The sequence below is a fragment of the Leucopleurus acutus genome (genome assembly GCF_964270905.1).
Source record: "Leucopleurus acutus genome assembly, chromosome: 2".
NCBI lineage: Eukaryota > Metazoa > Chordata > Mammalia > Artiodactyla > Delphinidae > Leucopleurus > Leucopleurus acutus.
In genome coordinates this window covers 192,187,194-192,208,987 of record NC_139143.1, presented here as the reverse complement: position 1 = coordinate 192,208,987, position 21,794 = coordinate 192,187,194, and the positions used below count along the sequence as shown (strand labels likewise).

Below are 21,794 nucleotides of genomic sequence, written 5' to 3'. Positions count from 1 at the left end.
GTATTTTATGATTAAAGCCAACACGAACGTGTAACTGAGAAAACGCTGCATTCTCATGGATTTTCAAGATGAAACAAGACCACGGGAAAAGCTAAGCCCTCGGACTCCTCCACCAGATGGGACCCCCGCCGGAACTCCAGGACCCCCACCGCTCCGTCGCTTACCACCCCGCACTCCACGACTGACCCCGCCCCCGGCCGGGCGCTGCACTCTGCGCAGGCGCACCTCCAAGCTCCGCCCACTATCAGCGGCGCCATTGGCTGACGGGCTCATGCATATACAAAACGAGTGCCCGGGAGCCTATTTTGCTTACGGGCAGCTGCGGTAGGCGGGACAGGGGCCGGGGCCGGGGCGGAGGGGGCGGGCCGGGGCGGTGGTCTGGGGGCGTGTCCGGGGCGGAGCCGGGCCGCGCGTAGTACTGAAGGCTGAGCGGACTGCTGGAGAGCGGGCTTGCTGCTGGGGTCCGGGGTGGCAGTCGCCATGAGCACGGTGGACCTTGCCCGCGTGGGCGCGTGTGTCCTGAAGCACGCGGTGACCGGGGAGGTGAGGCTGGACGGGCTCAGGGTGGTGGGTGCGCCCCGGCACCTGGCAGCGGCATCCGAGACTGGCGCAGGCTGGGCGCGCAGGCTGGGCGTGCGCGGCGTTGGCCGGGGGCACGGGGCGCGGGAGCGGGGCCGGGGGTGGGGACGTGCGCACGGGCGGTGGTCCGACGGCGCCTCTCACCCGCCCCGGCGCAGGCCGTGGAGCTGCGGAGCCTGTGGCAGGAGCAGGCGTGCGTGGTGGCCGGCCTGCGGCGCTTTGGCTGCATGGTGTGTCGCTGGATCGCCCGGGACCTCAGCAGCCTGAAGGGACTCCTGGACCAGCACGGCGTGCGCCTGGTGGGCGTGGGCCCCGAGGCCCTGGGCCTGCAGGAGTTCCTGGACGGTGGCTACTTCGCAGGAGGTGCCTGCACTCCCCACCCTCCTCCCCCTGCGGCCCCCCCTCAAATGCCCAGCCCGCCCTGAGACCCCTCCTCAAACTCAGGGCATTCACTGCCTCCTTCTTGCACAGCCTAGGCCCTTCTCTCTCCAGGAGCAGCCTTGATAGGCTACTGTGTCCCCTCCCCTCCCTCCCCTCCCTCCCTCCCCTCCCTCCCCTCCCTCCCCTCCCCTCCCCTCCCCCTTTCCCTCCCCTTTCCCTCCCCCTTTCCCTCCCCTGCCCTCCCCCCCCTTTCCCTCCCCTGCCCTCCCCTCCCCCTTTCCCTCCCCTCCCCGTTTCCCTCCCCTCCCCTCCCCTCCCCTCCCCTCCCCTGCCTTCTCCGGCTGTGGCCTCTACCCGCCTGCCCCAGACATGATGTTCTTCCCACTGTGGAGGGCTCAGAGGTGACTCTGGCCTGCAATCCAGGGCAAAGGTCTTTACTGGGTCAGTTGCCAGCTCCTCGCCTCCCCAGGAGCCAGATCCTGAGCTTCTCCAGATGCTTTCCCCAAGGAGTATCTGGGATCAGAGCTCAGGCTCCGCTGCCTCCCGACCCCACCCCGCTGGACCCCTCCCCTCACAGAGCCCTGGGCCCAGTGGCAGAGTCCAGACAAGTCCTGCTTCTCCCTTTCCACCTGTACCTCTGGGCCTCTGCCTCTCCTCTAACAATGGGGACAGTCAGCCCTGCTCTGCCCCTCCTGGTCCTTGGTGGGCGAGCTGGGTACCAAGGGTGGACACAAGGCCGGATGCAGGAGGGTGAGCCAGGGGGGCAGGTGGGCCTGGGGCACCCACCTGTGGCCTCTACTTTTCAGAGCTCTACCTGGATGAGAGCAAGCAGTTTTACAAGGAGCTGGGCTTCAAGCGGTGAGCTGGCGGCTCGGGGCTCACCGCTCCCTTCTTCCTCTTCTCCCCTCCCCCTCTCCCTGGCCAAGCCGGCTCTGGGGCCATCCACTGCTCCAGCCAGCCCTGCTGGGCTCTCTTTTGGGTGCCGAGGTCTATTACGGGCTGTAGGTTAGGCTTCTCACCCAGGGCCTCCCCACAACTGGCTGCAGAGGATACCTGGGCCTAGTGCCCCAGTCAGGGGCCACCCTAGCCACCTCGGGTGCATCTGCCACCGGCTGGCTGCCTCCTCTGATTGGCAGTGCCAGCTGAGCCGGCACCCCCGGGCTCACCCAGTCCACACTCCCCACACCCTCTGTGGGGCCCCAGGCCTGCCAGCCCACCGGCTGGCTGTCTCCTCTGATTGGCAGTGCCAGCTGAGCCGGCACCCCCGGGCTCACCCAGTCCACACTCCCCACACCCTCTGTGGGGCCCCAGGCCTGCCAGCCCACAGGCTGGCTGCCCCGTGCCTCCTGAGCCCCTGGTGAGATGGGGCGGGGCCTGCTTGTGGGAACTGGTCTGTGCAGAGACCGGGGGCAGGCGCTGGGCTGTCTTTGGTGAAGAGGCAGGGCCTGGACAAGCCAGCTGTGTCTCGGCAGGTACAACAACTTGAGCGTCCTGCCGGCCTCCCTGGGGAAGCCTGTGCGTGATGTGGCCGCCAAGGTTTGTGATGGCCAAGGTCGTGTGGGACTCAGGTGCAGCGCCTTCTGTCCAGGACTGACCTGGCCTGCTCCCCTCCCCCCAGGCCAAGGCTGTCGGCATCCAGGGCAATCTCTCCGGGGACCTGCTGCAGAGCGGAGGGCTGCTGGTGGTCGCCAGAGGTGGGCCAGGGGCGGGGCATCAGGGGCCACCGCAGGGTCACGGCGTCGGGGGTGCAGGGCCACGTACTCAGGTGGGAAGGTCTTGATGAACTCGACCCTGCCCTCACCCTCTCTCCCTCCGGCTTCCTGGTCTCAGCACAGTTACCCCCGTAGTGGAGTGGCCCAGCTCTGTCATCCTAACTGGGCGGGGTGTGGCCAGAACAGCTCACTCATCTCAGTAACCAGGTGGGGTAGTGGCCACACAGGGGCACCCTGACGACCGCCCCCCCCCGCCCGCCGGCTGCAGGTGGAGACAAAGTGCTGCTACACTTCGTCCAGAAGTCTCCAGGTGACTACGCCCCCCAGGAGAGCATCTTGCAGGCCCTGGGCATCTCTGCGGAGGTCTGTACCAGTGAGCTGCCCAAGGTGAGCCCAGGTCTGGGGCGGGCACTGCGCCAAGAATGCCGCCCCCCGCTCCCCCCCCCACCAACCCCTGGGTTGAGCACTTGCTGTGGCCAGGTGCTGAGCCAGACCTTGTTGGCTTTAGGTGATTCTGGGCTCACAGCAGCCCCAGGATGTCACTGCCACCCCACTTTGCGGTGACGGGCCAGGGGCAGGGTGGCCAGATGGGCAGGCACAGCAGGGCCTTCTCCAGGGGACAGGGGGCTGGTCAGGGGCTGCAAGGCAGAGGAGGGGCCCGTCCTCTCAGCCTGGGAGGGCTGGGCTTTGTCCCAGGTGACCGTTGCCCACGTTAGTTTAGCATGGCTGGTGGTCTACCTCCTGTGCCCCGAATGGAGGGGACTGTCCAGCACACTCCTCCTTCTGCTTGGGCCACAGACCCCTGGAGGGTGGGATCCGCTGCTCTTGGCCCCGGGGAGTGTGGCCAGGCTGACGGGGCCTCTGCTGGCTCCGCAGTGTGACGAGGCGTGCTCAAGGTGAAGGCCCCGGGCCTCCAAGGATGTGAGCGGCGTCTCCTGCCCTGGGCACACTGGGAGCTGGATGTGAACAAATTCCAGAATCTCTGGGCTGGGGCTCAACTCTGCCTGGTCTGCAGGCAGCGATGAGCATTAAACTGCACTCTCTGGACAGTGTTTCTTCATTGCCTCTGAATCTTGCGTCCTTGGCAGCCCTGGCCACCCCGGCCTTGATCGCTCTTGGCGTCATCCAGGCCAGCGGGGCGGTCATGCCTCCCGAGGCGGCACCTTCCCTGCTAGCGGAGTCGCTTTCCCTGGTGGGTTGTTGTTGGTGGACGCGCCCCTGCAGCCTCCCTGGAGACCTCAGGCCTTTGGCACATGTGGGTCAGGGGTCTGAGAACAGGTCCAGGGTGTGGGAGCCGAGGGTGGGATGGGCTCCGTCTGATAGTGAGGAAACTTCCCAAGCTCCAGGTGGGAGCCTGGCCTGGAGGGGTGGGAGCTAACTGGCCTGGAGGGGTGGGAGCTAACTGGGTTTCCAGGGAGGAGATGGTTTCCATTCCACCCGCTGGAGTCTGGGGGACAGTCGGGGACTTTTAGGGAAAGGGCTGCTCTTCCAGCAGGCCCTTTACTCATGTGAGACTTGTCATGTGCGCCCCGCTGGGGGTGGGGGGTAGCCTGGGGGGGGATGTCCGGTTCCCCCGATGCCCCTGTCACGAGGCGGGGAGGTGACAAGCACCTCAAACCTAACAGGTCTAGAGCAGAACTCCTGTCCTGCCCCGTCAGGAGCTCTCCCGTCTGAGTTCAGATGACTTTCTCAGCACCCTCCATGCCCCTGGTCCAGGCCTGGACAACCACAGTGGCCTTCTAGCTGGCGTCCCAGCGTCCCAGGCCCCCAACAGAGCCTCTCTGTGGTCATTTAAAAGCTCAGCGCAGGTGACAAGGTTTAACCGCTCACTGGCTTCCAGTTACACAAAACCCCAAATCCAGATTCTGGGCTGCAGCTCAGATCCCCCCGCCCCTCTCCTGGAACCCAGCTCCTTCCTGGGTCAGGATCCCCTCTCCCTACCTGAACTGTGATCCCCGAGGGCGGGCATTTGGGGGCATCGTGGTCATTGCTGTGCCCCCGGCAGAGAGACCCTGGGGAAATTGTCAGGAGCGCCCTGCCATTTCCTCACTTGGCCACCAGCAGTCAACGGCAGGTGCAGCGGGAGAGTGGGGCACTTTCTCAGGTATGTCACCCCGACGGCCGGCCCTGGGCCCTGCTACACAGACAAGGCGGCCGACTGCTTTAAAGCCTTTACTTAGCTCAAGTCTGAAGCTCGTGGACGTCTGAGGAGGACGCGCTTTGGCGAGCGGGCAGAAGGCTGATAACCGTGTCTACAGGGCTGCGGTGGGCGGTGTGGGTCCTCGCGGGCGGGCGCGGAGGGGGCTCGGGGCCGGCTCGCACTCCAGGCCGGGCGCGGAGGCCGGGCGCAGCATGGGTGGGTTGGCTGCGGGTGGGTTGGCTGCCAGGAGCGGGGCGCACGCCGGGTCCTCGCTGGCAGCACCGTCTCCGCGCGGACGGGGCACCTCGGGTCGGCGGGTGGGCGTGGGCCGCGCAGCTCGGCTTGGCCTTGGCTACCAGACATGGCATCGCACCTTCGGGTGCATAGGGGAGCCCCGCGCGCAGTGGAACGCGTCTGCGAAGGCGGCCAGGTTCTGCAGCGAGCCCAGCACCCTGCGGGTGGACGGAGGAGCCTGAGACAGCGCCGGCCCGGGCGCGGGGCTCAGGGGCACGGGGGCCACTTGCCTGTACTTCAGGGGGCTGTGGACATCGGTCTTGATGGACTGGATGGCGAACTCGGGCCGGTAGGACCCGCACCACACCTGTGGGTGCATGAGGGGCATGTCTGCGGGACTTGGAGGAGGGGCAGGGGGATGGGGTGCAGGGGCAAGGAGGACCAGAGGGGATGCTACGGGGGGCACCGTGGGCCTGGGGAGGCAGGCGCCCCTAGGGCTGTGGCACGGAGGGAGTGCGGCCTGGTTCCTCTCTGGGCACAAAGGTGTCCCGCCAGGACCCCCGCTGCTCCTTCTTGGGTGGGGGAAGGGAAGCCAGCGGGTCACCCCTCTCCCTCCACAGCTACGTCTGAATCTTCCCCGGCTCCAACGCCGCCACCATCCTTTCCCTCCAGGAAGCCTTCCTGGCCCACTAGTTCTGGTTCTGCCTGGCTTGCCCGCCAGGGTGTCCCTGGAGGCATGCGTCAGTGGGGGCCCGCCAAGGATGCAAGTGGGGGAGCCGGTTTCCAGCCAGCGGGGCAGGGGACCGACCCCCACCTGTGCGTAGCTGAGGAAGAACAGCTGCTTGTCGGTCAGCTGCAGTCCCGGCAGCGGCTGGTCCTTGCCGCCTTCCGCCACCCACTTCAGGTAAGCCTGCGGGCACCAAGCGGGTGCTGGGCCAGGGCCTGCCCTCCTGGGGGCAGCACCGGGCTGGCCAGGACTCCAGGGTCCTTGCATTGGGGCGGAAGGGAGGTCTGGCTTCCGGGCCTCCTCCGGTGGGGGTCCTGCCCCTGCAGCGTGGGGCCTCTGAGAACCCCAGGGACCATCTGAGCACCGACCCCGGGCAGCCCGCCACATGGATGAGCGCCTGACGGCCAGTGCCCGAGGCTGCTGGTGCAGGGCTGTCGCTGAGGCTGGCGGGCGTTCAGTGACTGTCACTGCCTTACTTGGCAGTGGGCAGTGGTCTCCCCAGAGCGCGGAGGCCTCAGTTAAGGTTGGGGTAAAGTGTGGGCCTGCCCGCCTGTGGCCAGCAGGCTCCCCCAGGGCTCTGCTGCCTCCCTGTCAGATGGAGAAGGGTCCCGGGATCTGCCTGGGCTTGGGAAGGGGTCAGTCCCTGCCGCGCTGAGGGGCCGTCCCTGCCTGGACCTGGTCGCTCCCCGCCCCACCTCCTCGGGGGCCCTGCTTGGACCCACCTTGTAGGCCTGCCGCACCCCTCCATTGTCTGCGATGTTTTCCCCGAGGGTACTGAAGCCATTCACCTGCAGGCGGGAGACAGGATGGCGGGGGTGCCCGGGCTTCCCAGCTCCGCCCTCCCCCAGGCCAGGGCTGCGGTGTGTCTGGGTGGTGGCCGCTCACGTTCTGGTCGTCGGCCAGGTCCCAGGAGTAGTTACCATACTGATAGACCATGCACTCCGACTGCTTGCGGAAGTGCTGGGCCGAGAAGTTACTCCACCAGTCCATCATGTTCCCGTTCTTGTCGAAGTTCCGGCCTGGATGGGGGCGGGGGGCTGCCCACGAGGCCAGGCCTGTGCAGCGCCAGCCTCTCGCCCACGTCCTCCCGGGAACCCCAGTGTCTAGAGCTCATGTGAGCAGAGAATGGGCCCCCTGTCACGGGGCTGCTCAGGCCCTGGGGGACGGAAGGCTTCAGTGGTGTCCATGCCATCCCCAAGGTCAGGGCCCGGGGTCTTGGGTCACAGGACCCCAGAGGCACTGTGGACTAAGGAGGCTTGCTGTGGTGTCCACACTCTCTAAACCCCAGGGGAGGGGAGCGCTGGACCCTGGGGACATGGGGCTGCCCTCAGAGGTTTCGCTGGTCTAGCCCAATGGGAAAGGCAACCTCGCTGGGTGGCAGCTGGAGGCCCCTGGAACCAGGCAGGAACCAGGCGGGGGGCCCCGGCGCAGCGGTGGTAGGGGTGTGTTTGTGACTGGAGGTGCGGCTCTGCCCTCCAGGCAGCCCCGTACCGTTGTCATCAAAGCCGTGGGTGATCTCGTGCCCGATCACCATCCCGATGCCCCCAAAGTTCAAGGCCTGGGGCTGCTCCTTGCTGAAGAAAGGAGGCTGGAGGATCCCGGCAGGAAACACTGTGCGAGGAGGCGGCGGGGGGCGGAGTGAGCTGTGGGCGAGCACACCTGTGCGCCAGGCTCGGGGTGGGTGCACCTCGGCGTCCTGGCATTTAACCTCACGGCCGGGAGGTAAAGGTTATGATCCCCTGCCGCATTTTACAGAGCAGAAAACGTAGGCTCTGAAGGCAAGACGGCAGGGCTTATGGGGCGTGGGGTGAACATACCAATCTGGTTTCGGTTTGGGGAGTAGAACGCATTCACCGCAGCGGCCCCGGTGATCCAGCTGTGATAGACAAGTGGGTCATTCAGAGCCCAGGTCTCCTGGGCCTGCCCTCCAGGTCCCCCTACTCAGCTGGCCAGAGCCCACCCTGACCCATGCACAGTGGTCATGCCACGAGGCCAGCACAGCCAACGGCCAGGGCAGGGTCTAGGCCAGTCCAAAGCCCTGGCTTCTCCCTGGGACCCCAGAAGCAGAGGGCGGGTGCAGGGGGGCTCTGAGTCAGACCCACCGCCCTCCCCCGCTGGCCCATGTGCCCCCCTTCCCCGTGCCGTCCCCACTCACAGGTTTTGGTCCACCTTCTCCCGAAGCTTCCTGAGGCTCCGCTGGGCGCCAGCCTTGAGATTCTGCAGTCCGTTCTCAAAGTACAGGTGCTCCGAGAAGTTCAGCTACAGGAGACGGGTGGGCATGCGTGCGGGGTCCTCGAGGGGCCCGGGGGTAAGGGAGGTCCAGGGCGGCTGGGGACTGGCCTCAGGACTCGCCAGGCAGTCCCAGATGTGGCCCACAGGCTCTGCCTGCAGTGGACTAGGGGCCAAGCCTGGCTCTGTGCACTTACCGGGCAAGATCCAAGTCCCTCCCAGCCATGGTTTCCCCACCTGTAATGGGAGGTGATGCCAGAGCCCCAGCACGCGGCCAGGTGGCTGAGTTACGGATGGAATCCACCCCCGGTAGCTGAGGGCCCAAGGTCCTCGGGAGCTGGCTCAGGGGCGGGTTGGGTTGGGGCCAGGGCACAGGTGGGGCCGTGTGGGTGGCACGCACATTGGAATACTCCTCGTCCAGGTGTTTGTTCCCCTCCTCCAGGATGTAGTCGGGATACCCAACCTGCTCCTGGATGCTCATGGCCTAGGGAGGAGATGGGGGCCGGTCCCTGCCCACCCCACTGTGGGCATCCTGGCTTTGCCCCTGCCGTGTGGGTAAGGGGCTAAGGGACTCGCCCTCCTTGCAGGCTGTGGGGAGGCTAATGGGGACAGAACGTGGAAGGGCTCGACCAGAGACCGACCTTCGCACCCGGCCGCCAGCCAGGGGTCTGGGGTCGGGCCGGGCAGAGCTGCTTGGCTGCTGTCACACCAGCCCAGAGGGGGTCCTGCCCCCTGGGGCCGTGGCCACCCCCGCGCATTGCTGGGGGGTCTCGCCTCTGCCCGCAGCCCCTTCCTGAGCCCCCCACCCCCAGGCTCACTGCCCTCATCTCTGAAGAAGGGGTGGCGACGATTACCCTGTACCCCTCGCACCGGGGCCACCCTCTCCCAGCCTCCTGCCCACCTTCTCCTGGGCCGCCTTCTTGGATGACTTGTCCATCCAGCTCAGCTCGTCCAGGGTCTCCATGAACACTGCCCGCAGCTGGTTGATGAGCTCTCTGACCTGGCGGGGGCGCGTGACCCTGGTGCCCAGCTGATCGGCATTGGGGTCTCTGCAGGGGGCCGCTCCGAACGTGGTGGGGGGCTGGGGGCGGGATCTGGCCCCCTGGGACAGGGTCCCCACGGCAGCACTCTGTCCTGGGTGGGCCTAGGGCCTGCCAGGCCCTGGACCCACACCTCGGACAACTTGCCCCCTTCCCAGGCACGCCCTCAGGGCTGGGGGTCGGGGCCAATAGCTGTTGGGGGCCAGAGGCCTGGGGCGGGCAAGGCTTCCCCGCATCCCGCTGTGTGATGGGGCGCCGGGCAAACACGTGCTCCCCGGTACCGCTGAGCACACAGGCGCTGCTGGGGCGAGAGGTGCCACGGGCTGGTGTCCCCTGGCCCAGGGCGGGGTCTCCGGGCACGCACCATGTTCTTGCTGTCCCTGGGGAAGGCCTCCTTGACGTAGAGTGAGCCCACGGCGCTCTCCATGTTACTGTTGACGTAGCTGACGCACTCCCGCCAGCGCACCTCCTGTGCCGACGTGCCGTACAGCGCCTGGCACGTTTCATTTCACCACGTTTACCAACGCCTGCTTCCCTGGCCTCGGCCCCAGTGTGCCCAGGGGCCAGTGGGGGACATTGGTGAACTCAGACACCCCCTTTGAACACCGCCCCTGGTGTGGGAGGACCGGGTGTGCAGTTTGGAAGGCTGGGCTCCCGGCCCAGGCCGACCCCGGGGTGCGGGTGCCCTGCCCGGCCCCGAGTTCCTCCTTGGCCCCTGTCCCTGCCACCCTGGCCTGGCTGTCTGGCCGACTCTGCTCTCAAGGACTCCAGCCCTACCCCAAAGCACAGACTGGCGTTGACCTTGGGGGCCTTGTCTAGCTCAGCCGTGAGCCGCCAGCTGTCTGGGCCCTGGTTTTCCCGTCTCCAAAATGACGATGAGAATGTCTGCCCATCTGTCCCTGGGGACACAGGGCACAAGATGGAAATGTGCCCCCCGTCAGATTTCTGGCCCCCAATCGTGGCCCCCTCGGAGCTCTGCCCAGCATCTGGCCACACGCTCCGGGGCTGTGGGGTTTCCTGCCTCTTAGCAAGTCAGTGTGACTCATTCTCTGTCCTCTGAGCTCTGGGATTCAGCTCCCTTCTCCACGCTTGGCTCATGGCGTCCTCAGCCCAAGACGGCAAAGCAGGAGGCCTGATTGCCACAACGGCTTCTGCCCCCATCTCCCCGATCGGGGCCGGACCCCTGCGTCCACTCGGCCTGTGACCCAGCAGCGGCCAGAATGACCACACCAGGCGGGACATCGGACTGTGGTTCCCGCTTTTAACACCCCAGTGGCTCTCAGTGCACGTGGAATCCACATGCTGCTCTGGCCCATGGTTGCCTCCCCCTCCTCCCCGACCTCGTCTCCCTCCTTCCCCCATGTGACCCTGGGGTCCCTGCCCCAGGACCTCTGCACTAGCTGTTTCTGCTCCTGGGAATCTGGCCTGGGTCGTTCGTGCCTTGAGGTCTCCATGGTCACTTTCACAGAGAGGCTCTCCCTGCCCTCAGCACCTCCCCTCACATCCTACTTGCTGGTCTTGAAAGAGCAGATTGTGCTTTGTCGATGGCTTATTGTTAGGCTGCCCCAAGAGGGCGTGTCTCATGAGCCTGGATCGCAGCTCTGATCCCAGGGTGGACCTTGGTGCTTGGCCCACAGCAGGTGGTCAGTGTTAACAAGGAAGCAGGCCAGGCTCGGTGCAGGGGCAGGGCATCGCTCACCTTGCGGTAGTTTGCGCGTGCATCCTTGAATCTCTGGCTCAGGCTGCTGATGCGGTCCAGGACCAGGCGCCAGACCAGGTAGTTCTGCATGGTCCTGGGGCAGGAGGCAGAGAGCAGCGGATAGAACAGGTGTGCGCTGTTTGCCCAGGGAGAGGGTGTGGTTTATGGGCCCTTGGACAGCAGGCTCCACACCAAACAGAGACTTCAGGGTGGTGGAGAAAATCTCCAAGACGACCCACAGATACATCCTGCCTGCCCCTGGATGACTCAAGGAGGGGTTCGCATCTCTAATGTAAGGTTCCACTGGCCACAAACATTTGACCCCGTCATGTCCCTCGCGCCTCAGAGTAATGCTTTATGGGGTCCTCTCCTGAGAGGAGGAGCTGTTGGGGATGAGGAGAGAGCAGGGGAAAGATGCTGACACCTCTTGGGACCTTCCTTGAGCCTCACCTGGATGAGTAGACATCGATGATGTCTTCAAGATTCTGGAGGTAGGGGATGCCATAGACCACCACTTCCTCATCTGGCAGCAGCTCGATTTTGACAGAGGATAGCACAGATTGTATGAAGAGAGTCCAGTTAAATCCCTGGAGAAGGAGGGAGTGAGGAGAAAGAGGGAGAGATGGAGAGGTAGACACAGTTCTTGGGCATCCAAGAAACCCAGCCCCCTCTAAAGAATATTCAAAAAATAAGAGAGAAGGTGCAGGTAATCAGAATCAGGAAAAAGGTGGGTGACATCACTACAGAGCCTACAAACAGTGAAAAGAGATTATGGCAATATATTGGAAAATCCAAGTGTAATGGAAGAATTCCTGGAAAAACACAACTCAGCAAAAAATGAAAGAAGAGATAGAAAATATAAATAGTTTCGTATGTAAGAAACTGGATTATTTAATTTAAAATATTTCCACATAGAAATTTCCAGACTCATCTGGCTTTTCCAGTGAATACTATCTGACATTTAAGGAAGATATACCACTAATCTTAAACTTTCCAGAGAAGGAAAAAAGAGAAAACTCTTTCAACTTGATTTATGAGACCAAGAATAACCTTAATACCAAAATAAGGACATTAAAAGAAAAGAAAACAATAAGCCAGTCTCATTTATGATAATTGATACAAAAATTCTAAGCAAAATATTAGCAATCGGAATTCATCCGTACCTATATAAAATGGATAATGCATCACAGCCGAGTTAGATTTACTCAAGGAATACAAGTGTGGTGTAACATTTGAAAATCAATATAATTCACCATGGTAACAATACAGAAGGAAAATCACATGGTAATTTCAGTAGATGTAGATAAGGCATATTAAAATTGACTTCATGAAAAAGATTCAGCAAATCGAAATAGAACTTCTGTAATCTAATAAAAGGATCTGTACAACAGCAACAGTGGCAACAAACAAAACCCCACAAAATTCTACAGCAAACAAAATTAAATGAAAGCTTGCAAAATGTTGCAAAGCTTTTCTTCTGAGATCAGGAGGGAAACAAGATATCATGACTTCAGTCTTATGCTGAAAAGTCCTAGCCAGTTCAATAAGACAAGAAAAAAATTAAATCAATAAGGATTGAAAAGGGAAGACATAAAACTTATTTTTTACAAAGGACATGATTCTGTGTCTATAAAATATTAAAGGATAAACTGTTAGAACTACTACATGCTTTGAGTAAAATTGCTGTATACAAAGTATTGCTGTATACTAGCAACAAACAATGAGAGAAATTGCAAAATGATACCATTTACAATAATATTAAAAAACCAAGCACCTAGGAACCAATGTAATGAAAGATATGTAAGGCCTTGAAGTAGAAAACTATAAAACTTACTGAGAGAAATGAAAGAAAACATAAATATATGGAAGTAACTATATGGAAGTTTCATGGATCAGAAGACTCAACCTTGGAAAGATGTGGCTCTTCCCCAAATTGATGCTTAGATTTCAAGCAATCCCGGTCAAAATCTCAGCAGCATTTTTTTTTGTGTGTGTGTGTGTAATTGACTAGCTGACTTTGAGTCTTGTAAGAAAATGCAAAAGATCAAGAATAATTGATTTGAAGAACAAAGTTGGTAGACATCAAAACTTACCACAAAGCTATAGCAATGGAGGCGGTAGGTTCCGGCACATGAATAGACAGACCATTGGAACAGAGGAGAGTTCGGAAATACACACACAGGTACAAACGCACAGACCCAGACATGCACTAGGCACAAGCGTGCAAAAAGGCACTCGGTCTTTAATCAAGTTGGCACACAGCGCAATGGCTGATGGGGGAGTCTTCTCAATAAATGGTGCTAGGTCATCTGGACAGCCACAAGGAGGAGATGAAACGATTCCTTCTCACTGTACATAAAAATCAACTCAGGGTAGACTGTCGACCTAAACAACCTTGGCGGGCAAAGATTTCTTAAGCAGAACACAATGAACGCTAGCCATAGAGACAGGATCCATCCGTCTTTGGATAAATTGGACTATTTTAAGCCCTCCTTTCAAAAAAAGAACCAGTATGAAAGTGAAACAGTAGGCTGCCCACTGGAAAGGACATTTACTACACAGACACTGACCAAGGGGTCACATCCAATGTATTCAGAGAACTAAAAGTCAGTGAGAAGAAGGCAGATATCCCAGTAGTGCAGATGGGCAAGAGACCTGAGCAGACACTTCACAAAAGGGGGCCACTGCTGGCCAATCAGTGTGAAGTACTGCTCAGGGAACGTCAAATCCAACCCAGATGAAATTCCGCAACACGTTCATCCGCAACACATCCCTAGATGGGCTAAGACGGAAGGAACGAGCACCGCCAAGCACTGGAGGGGGTGTTTCACACACTCCTGTTGGGGAGTGTACATCTGTATGATGATTTTCGAATGACCTGTGTCCTAAGACCTGGCCACTTCATCCCTATGGACACCTGACAGAAATGCTCGCGCGTGTGTGCCAAAAGACGTGCATGGGAATGAGCGTAGCCACATCGCTCAGAAAAGTCCAGAATTGGAACAGCCAGAGGCCCAGCAAGAGTAGAACGGGAGCACAGCTGTTGTGTGTTCTTAGGATCGATTGCACAGGGATCAGGGTGACTGAGAGGCCGCCGCTGCCCCAGCGAGAGGTGTGACGACGGTGAGAAGCCGTCTCACCTACAGAACGTAGGCGAGAGCAGCCCGGCCCACGCGTGTGGTGGAGGCCGGGTGGTGGCTGCTTTAGGGAGGAGGGCAGGGAGGGGGCTGTGTGGATCGGCTCACGTGTGGCAATTCTAAGCTCTGTGAACGCATCAGAGTCCAGACACCCCGAGCCCTGCGTTCCTGCACGTGGCCACCCCTGCTCCGGGGCGTCTCCGCGGCACCTTCTGGCCATCTGCGTCCCCCCTTCCTCTCACTTCCCACGTGTGGTCCATTTGCAGGTCCTGCTGTTCTCCCTTCCAAATGAATCCACGAGCCACGCCTCTCAGCCCTTCCGCTGCCGCTGTCCCAGGCCGCCACCTGGTCCCGCCTAGGCTGTGCTGCAGCCTCCTGACCTGTCTCCCTGCTTCTGGCCCTCAGTCCCTTCCCTGTGTCCTCAGCAGCCAGATTCTCTTCGCTATGAGTCAAGTCCTGTCCCATCAAAGCCGGTGCTTTCAAAATGGCCCCGGAGGCCCGACACGGTCCACCCTCCCTCCCCGGCCTCGGCTCGGCCCCAGCCGCCCTGCAGCCCCGGCCTCAGGACCTTGGCGCTCACTCGCTGTTCCTCTGTGCCCGCCTTGCCTGCCCTCCGACACACTCTGCAGGCCACATCTCTTTTTCCCCCACCCAAGCCCTGGGCGGGGGGCTGCCTGCTTCGTTTATGGATGGAGTCAGTGCCAGAGCACGGCTGGCCCCTCAAAGTGCCCGCCTGGGAGGAGGCGAGCTGGCGGGCGGTGCGGGGTGGTGTCATGGCAGGCCAGCGCTGGGAGCCGGGAAGGAAGCGTGGGGGACGACGGGGCCTTCTGGGGCACCAGGTGCGGGATCCCCGGGCAGGGTCCCCCCGAGTTCTCCCGTCTTGTTCTGTGGCTCCAGACACTTAGGTGTTCTGGTCACAGGAAGGACATTCAGGCCCTGCCTCTGACGGCGGGCTCCGTCCCCAGCTGCACCGTCTCCCCCTGACCTGGGCCTCGGTCGCCGCAGTCAGCTGGCGGTGGCTAGAGCCACGTCCGGACCCTCCTTCCACAGGAGGAGGCCCCTCTGACGGCTCAGGACAGGCTGAGTGAGTGCGGGGCCTTGGGGGGTGCAGGGCTGAGCTCCCCCTTCCCGGGCCTGGCCAGCAGGAGGGGAGGGTCCGAGGGTCCGGCCGTGGGGCCCTCTGTCAGGGGCAGAGCTGCGCTGGGGCCCCGAGCCGGGCCTGGGGACAGGAAGCCCCGGGCGGGGGGCCTGCCTGACGCGGGCGGCCGAGTCAGCAGCCCCTCGCAGGCCGCTCTCCCGCTCGGAAGACCTGGGACGCTGCAGCCAGCACCTCACAGGCGGGTGGCCCCGCGTCCCCAGGCAGCCAGCTGACACCTGCCGTCCTTGTGTGGACGTGTCCCTGTTTGGGTGACCGGTCCCGTGGGCCCTGCTTGGGGTGGGCGTACTTGAGGCTTAGGGGAGAGCGGCGGGGCGGGTACGGCTGGGGCTCACCTTCAGACCAAACTCGTTCTGGAGCTGTTCCAGGTCCATCCTGTGGTACAGGGCGGTGACGTCGTGCCGCTCCTCCTGTGGGGCCGTGGCCTGCAGCGGGGCGGGTGGTCACAGGGGCGGGGCGGCTGGCCTGATCCCCCCAACCCCATCCGCCCCCGGTCCGTGGCCTCACGTTGGCCAGCTGCGTCTCCAGCTCCAGCACCTGGGCCATGTCCTCCCGCACCAGGTCGCTGTTCTGGGGGAGGTTCATGTCCGCCCGAAGCATCGTGGCCACCGACGTCATGAACTGCAGGTAGGCTTCCCGTACCTGAGCCAAAGGGTGCAGGACACCGTCTGGCAGCCTCAGGCACCTTGGCCCCCACGGAGCTCTCTGTAGGGGTGGGGTGGGCATATGCCACAAAGCAGCCCTCGGGATGCTCAACGGCTTGGGGGTTCCAGACGGCCCATGCCTCCCAGACCAGGGGCCCTCGGCGCTGGGACTCATGCTGCTGGCAAGCCGGCGGGTGGGAGGCTGTGAGCCCCGTGGGTGGACGGCGCCTGCTCCCCACACCTGCTGGATGGGCTGCTCGCCGACCCACAGCCAGACGCTTAGCGCCGGGCTCGCTGCTGCCTCTCTTCTGTGTGTGACCCCGTGCCTGAGCAGCTCGCACGGGACCGGAGACCTATTCCAGCGGACTGCACGGCTGCATATAAAGTGCGGGGCACACAGTAGGTGCTAGTAAAGGCCCAGAGCCATCGGGCGCCAGGGTTCGGGTGGGCTGCCCTCACCAGGCTCGCCTGGGCCGGGTGTCAGGAGCTGGGTCCTGAGGCTGTGCGTCCCTCCTGGACCCACCTTCTTGGGGCCTGTCTGGGCGGGGGTTCCTCATTTGCAGGCAGGGACCACAGAGGCCACGCCAGTTACTTGGCATCAGGCTGGGCTGATGCCGCCAGGCCGGTCTTGGCCAGCAGCTGCCGGGTCTGATCCGTGGCTGCCAGGCGTGAGCCCTTCCAGGGGCCGCAGTCCCTGCTGCTCTGAGCTGGGCTCCTTGGGCTGTTCTCCCAGCCCCACTGCCCACTCCACGGCTCCTTTTGGCCACGCTTGTCTTTTCTTTTGGCTGGACCCTCCCAGCCTAGCTCACAGCCCACCTCCTCCACGAGGCCCCCCACACTGCTTCCAGGCCGTGGGCCATGTCACCTCCTGTCTTTCAGTCTGCTCCCCGGCCTTCCCCCCCGACTCCCCCCTCCACACCCCCCAGCCCTGTCCCGCGCGCCTTGCTGCTGTTCGGTTCCCCATCTCTCTTCTCTGGGGTGCAGGAGGAGGGTGGCTCCGGGAGCAGCCTCAGCTGGGTGGCCTGCACTCAGACCTCTACAGGCCACGTGCAGTGAGCCGGTGGTGTGGACCGCAGTCCTGCCCTGGCGAGATGGGGATGGCAGGTGTGCCCCTCGGGGCTGCAGGGCTGAGTGGATCCCCGAGCCTGCCCCTGGGGGTTCAGGGACACCCCACGACGGTGACGAAGGCAGGGGTCCACGTCTGCATGTCCAGCCCTCAGTGCCGGGCTTGAGCCACGCAGGTGGCTAGCTGAGGGGCTGGTGTCGAGCGACACACAGGGGGCCGGGCCACAGGTGGGCCCTGGAGTGACGGCGGAGGGCGCCCAGAGTGGAAGGGGCGGCGGGAAAGCGCCAGGGGGAGGTCCAGCGTCGGCTGCCCCTGACTCGCCTTCTGGTCGCTGCCCTCATTGAGGTAGTACTCTCGGGACGGCATGCCCAGGGTCGGCTGGTCTATCTGGAGACAGAGTGTGGGGCCCTGGGCATGGAGCGGGACCCCCCTAGCCTTGCCGAGGTGGGCCCGCCCTCTCCCCTCCACCATGCTGTGCCTGGTGGGAACGGGCACTCCATCTGGAGCGTGTGCAGGTACTGGGCCCCGACCCCTGCTCTGGGGCTGGACTGCAGGTGGGCTGAGGGGTGGCCAGGGGGTGCGGGCCACCCACAGGGCCTCGGACAGCCCTCCTCCAGAGCGGAGTGTGTGTTCCACGCGGGGTCCTCTGTGGCCTATCTGTGGCCAGTGGTGGCTCTTTGAGGTCGGGCTTTCTGTGCCGCTGCCAAAGGCCTGGACGGACCGTCCCGAGGACCAGCTCGGCACCTGGGCCGCCCCTCTGGCCCAGCAGAAACCCAGACCATCGGCACATGTCCCCTGAGCTGCAGGTGTGGATGACAGCAGGGCCCTGGGAGCATTTGCGGGCCACCCGCCCCCTGTGGTAACAGCTGTCTCCCCGCTGCCCTGCGGGAGCCCCCAGCCAGGCCCAGGGGACCCGGCCTGCCTGGCCCCCCAGCACGGCTCGTACATAGATGATGTGCTGGCTGGAGTTCTGGTCGTCGTTCCAGATGAAGAGGTCGATGAGGACCCGCCGGTTGAACTGCGCGTTCATCATGGCCAGCTGCTGCTCCAGTTCCCACCGGGCGCCTGGGGGCCGGCACCCCATGCTGGAGACCTGTCAGGACCTGGGGTCCTAGCCCAGCCCCTCGTCCAGAGTCCACGGGGATCAGCAGGGCCCGGAGAGCAGCGCTGTGCGCCCCCCACCCCCCGAGAGCAGGGAGCAGAGCCCACGCTGAGAGCCGGGGCCCCGGCCCTTCCCTAGGGCTCTGGAAGGGATGCCCCTCTGCAGAGCGGAGGGGCCCAGCCGCTGGGAGCCCGCCAGCAGCTGCTGCACACTCTCCGGCTCGGGCCTGGAAGGCCCAGGGCCCCCCGCCCATGCGAGGCCGCCACCAGGCCCAGGGCCCCTCGCCCATGCGAGGCCGCCACCAGGCCCAGGGCCCCCCCGCCCATGCGAGGCCGCCACCAGGCCCAGGGCCCCCGCCCATGTGAGGCTGCCACCAGGCCCTGCCTTACCTACACTCTCGCTCCACTTGTCCGTGGCCACTGGCCAGCCTCCTACCGCCTTCAGGATGTCCAGCAGGGGCTGCGAGTCTCGCTTTTCTATCTCACCTGAGAGGGGAGGGAGCGGTCGCTCACCCGATGCCCTGGCGGGGAGGTGGGGGGGCGGGCGTGACACCCGCCGCACATGGACCCGCGGGGATGCTGACGCCCAGCGCGGAGCCTGACCCTCCCGGTGCAGACTCTGCAGCACAGGACACGCAGGGGCCTGGAAAGAGCAGGGACGGGACGCAGGCGGGAAAGGGGCCTGGGGTCGATGAGCACAGGTGCCACCAGGACAAGGGTGTGGAAGGGAGGCCCCGAAGCTCAAAGCAGCCCAGGCGGCACTCTGGAAGGCCGGGAACAGGCAGGGGTGGGGGTCCACGCTGGCGGCTGGGAAGCCCGCGTGCCCTCCAGCTCCAGCATCGGGTGGACTGAGCTGCGGACAGAGCACGGAGCACAGCTTCCCAGCATGGGGGCGCCCAGGAAGCTTGGGAGAACTTGGCACAAGAGCCCGCGAGGGTGGGAATAGAGCTGGCCCGCTGCTGACAGGGTGGAGGCTTGGGGCGGGGAGGGCCTCGCCGGTTGGTCGCTCGACCTGGAGGGGCGGGCTGGGAGGGGGGCGGTCCAGGGGGAGGGGGCGGCTCCCAGGGCGCCCTGATGGGGGCCGGGGCCTGGGGGAGCGAGAAGCAGGGTGTCCCACGTGGCTGGTGGGGGCACACGGCTTGCTTTCTTGGGTCCTGAGTTGGGAGACCTGAGTTTATACACGGTCTGGCCCTGGCCCTTTCGTACATTTGGTCTCTCAGGCCAGAAACTCTATACAGGTGGGAACTTCACCTGGCAGGTGCTGGCCAGACTGGATCCCGTGACCTCCTGTTTCCATGGGGAGGAGAGGAGCGTGCCAGCCCAGGACCCCATGGAGACACCCCGATAATGCTGGGGGGCCCTAGGCACACCAGAAACAAACCCCGCCCTGCAGGAGACCCTGGGGAAACAGCCAGCCGCAGACCCTGGTGCCGGGGAGGGGAAGCGGCCCCCAGAGCAGCCGGAACCACAGGCTGGGTTTGCAGGCCCCCAGGCAGGCGCCTAAGGGAAGACGGGCCGGAGGGGCCCCAAGTGTGTGAATCCTCTTAACAGGAACCAAAGCACTGGGAAACTCCCCCCACCCCTGCCGCACAACACACACATACACACAAACACACACTCAGACATACACACATACACACAAACTCACACACACATAGACATGTATACCCATATACACACATACACACCATAGGTAGAATGCCCATATACACACATATATGTACACACACATACACACAAAACACATAAATACACACAGACACACACATGGACACACACACATATACACACAGACACACATATGCCTACACACATACATATACACATATATACGTACCCACATACACACATGCATACACACATGCACATACAGACACACAGACACACACAGACATAATACCCATATACACACATATGTACACACACATAGACACACACACACATACAGGCATACAGACATATATATATACCCAAACACACACACATAGACATAATACACATATACGTATACACACACATACACATACACACATACATACACATACACACATGTTCCTACACACATGTGCATATACACACACAATAGACATGCATTTGCATCTACACACATACACACACACAATACACATATACGTGTACACACATATACACACAAAACACACACATACACACAGACACACACAGACACAGACACACAGACACACAGAGTAAGATTTTCTCTCGATCCCGCCTTCAGTCAGGCTCCTGCACCTTCTGCTGGGCCCATCACCGCACCTCCTGGTAAAATCCAGTTTTAGCAAGAACTCTGCGTGGCCGTTTTAACGAGAAGTCCCCCCGCCCCTTGAATATCTGATCCCTCTCGGTAGCTGACCGCAGTCCTCGCCCCTCACTGTCCCCCAGGTGATGTCTGACTGCCTGGCCTGCCTTCAGCAAGAATCCCATTAGGTTAGTTTTGCCAGACACGCCCCCCCCCCATGTTTCCTGTTAGTAAAATCTTCCATTCACTGACCCCCCCTGCCCCTCGGCTATAACCCTCACCTGCCTGCCCTTGCTGTATTTGGAGTGGAGCCCAATCTCCTTCCCCTCTTGCTAGACCCCACCGCGGTGATGCCTGCACCTACTGAGATGGCCCTGAAGAGTCTGCCTTTTACTATCTTTACCAAGTGTCCTGAATAATGTTTCCTTCAAACCACACACAGGCACGTGCACACACACACCCGTGTGCGTGTGCATTTTCCCTGGGCACAGTGTGGCTGGTGGGGTCAGGGTGTGAGCCGGTCCCGGGCAGCTGGCAGTCAGCCTGGACCCCGTAGGGCACCTGGGCCCGGTGGCCAACCAGGGGGAGCACACAGCTCCCACCGGCACGACTTTGGAGAGGCGCCCACTCCACTGTGCTCTGTCTCAGGGCCATGGGGTCCTGGAACAGGGTCCTGGCGGGGCAGCTCCATCGGCCACTCACTCTCGTTCATGCAGGAGCGGTACAGCATCTTGGCCTTCTGTACAGCTGGCCGATCCTTGGTGGTAGAATTCTCCAGCACCCCTGTGGGCAAAGAAGAAACCGGACAGAGGCCTGAGGAGGCTGCTGGGGAGGCCAGGTCAAAGGTGCCCGTGTCCCTGCCGCACCCAGTGGAGGCCCTTATCCCAGGGGACTCCCCCTCCCCTGGGCCCACTGACCTGATGGGCTGTCCCCACTCCTTGGGTGGAGGCCACGCTCACCTTTGAGAATGATCTCCAGCTCATCCTGGAGGATGTCGAAGACGCTGTATCGCGAGCTGGTCTCGGGGATGACGTGGCGCTGCAGCCAGCCCCCGCACGCGTACTGGTAGAAGTCGTCACAGGGCTTCTTGGACGGGTCCATGTTCTGGAGGATCCTGGCGGCTGCTCGTCCCCAGGGGTGCAGAGGAAGAGGGGAGATCCGGTGTGGACAGCCCGGTGGGCTGTCGGGGATTCAATCACGGCCCTGTGCCCTCAGAAGCGTTAGTCAGCCCGGGACCTCAGGGAGGTCAGCGGCAGGGCCTCCAGTTCTAAGGACCCCACTTATCAGCCATGTGAGCTCGGACCCCGTGACCTCTCCGATCCTCCGCTCACACATCTGCGAATCCGGGACGCCTGGGTCACACAGATGGCCAGGTGTTGGCCAAGCCCGCCCGGCTCACCGCGAGCGCTCAGCACTGGCCCTGCCCTGGAGCCCCCTCACCGGTCCGTGCGTCCGTGGGGGAGGGTGGCTCTCGCCCACCATAGGGGTTTGTTTTCTGTTGGAGCAGATGGGTTTGCTCCCAGAACCCCATGTGGCACGGACAGTGGGGGCCCCATGTTCCCGGCAGGATGCTTTCAGCAGAGGTGGCCAGGCTGGACCTCAAGCCAGGACCCTCCCTCGCCTTCTGTTCCACTTGGCTGGGACCTCACAGGGGGCAGCCCCACAGGAGTCCATCCACTACCCCAACGTGGG

At 62.4% G+C, this 21,794-nt stretch overlaps 2 protein-coding genes across 2 annotated transcripts in view; one reads left to right on the top strand and one right to left on the bottom strand.

The window, feature by feature from the left end:
• Window positions 1-445: 445 nt before the first annotated feature.
• PRXL2B (peroxiredoxin like 2B) lies at window positions 446-3,650 on the top strand. The gene is made up of 7 exons (XM_082862448.1): window positions 446-543; window positions 738-942; window positions 1,767-1,818; window positions 2,433-2,496; window positions 2,579-2,654; window positions 2,941-3,059; window positions 3,549-3,650. The coding sequence occupies exons 1-7, from the start codon at window positions 481-483 to the stop codon at window positions 3,570-3,572; spliced, it is 603 nt and encodes a 200-aa protein (XP_082718574.1). The 5' UTR covers window positions 446-480; the 3' UTR covers window positions 3,573-3,650.
• A 1,514-nt stretch (window positions 3,651-5,164) lies between these two features.
• The window catches only part of MMEL1 (membrane metalloendopeptidase like 1), a gene marked incomplete at both ends in the record, with an annotated part of 31,965 nt that continues 15,335 nt past the window's right edge, over window positions 5,165-21,794 (bottom strand). Inside the window, 19 exons of the mRNA XM_082860340.1 lie at window positions 5,165-5,413; window positions 5,861-5,956; window positions 6,496-6,561; window positions 6,659-6,792; window positions 7,265-7,384; window positions 7,591-7,649; window positions 7,929-8,032; window positions 8,403-8,486; window positions 8,904-9,002; window positions 9,407-9,535; window positions 10,742-10,835; window positions 11,192-11,328; window positions 15,370-15,459; window positions 15,542-15,676; window positions 17,066-17,131; window positions 17,691-17,809; window positions 18,236-18,331; window positions 20,805-20,885; window positions 21,062-21,223. Coding sequence (XP_082716466.1) covers window positions 5,165-5,413; window positions 5,861-5,956; window positions 6,496-6,561; window positions 6,659-6,792; window positions 7,265-7,384; window positions 7,591-7,649; window positions 7,929-8,032; window positions 8,403-8,486; window positions 8,904-9,002; window positions 9,407-9,535; window positions 10,742-10,835; window positions 11,192-11,328; window positions 15,370-15,459; window positions 15,542-15,676; window positions 17,066-17,131; window positions 17,691-17,809; window positions 18,236-18,331; window positions 20,805-20,885; window positions 21,062-21,223 — 2,120 coding nt within the window. The remainder of the gene's footprint in view (window positions 5,414-5,860; window positions 5,957-6,495; window positions 6,562-6,658; window positions 6,793-7,264; window positions 7,385-7,590; window positions 7,650-7,928; window positions 8,033-8,402; window positions 8,487-8,903; window positions 9,003-9,406; window positions 9,536-10,741; window positions 10,836-11,191; window positions 11,329-15,369; window positions 15,460-15,541; window positions 15,677-17,065; window positions 17,132-17,690; window positions 17,810-18,235; window positions 18,332-20,804; window positions 20,886-21,061; window positions 21,224-21,794) is intronic.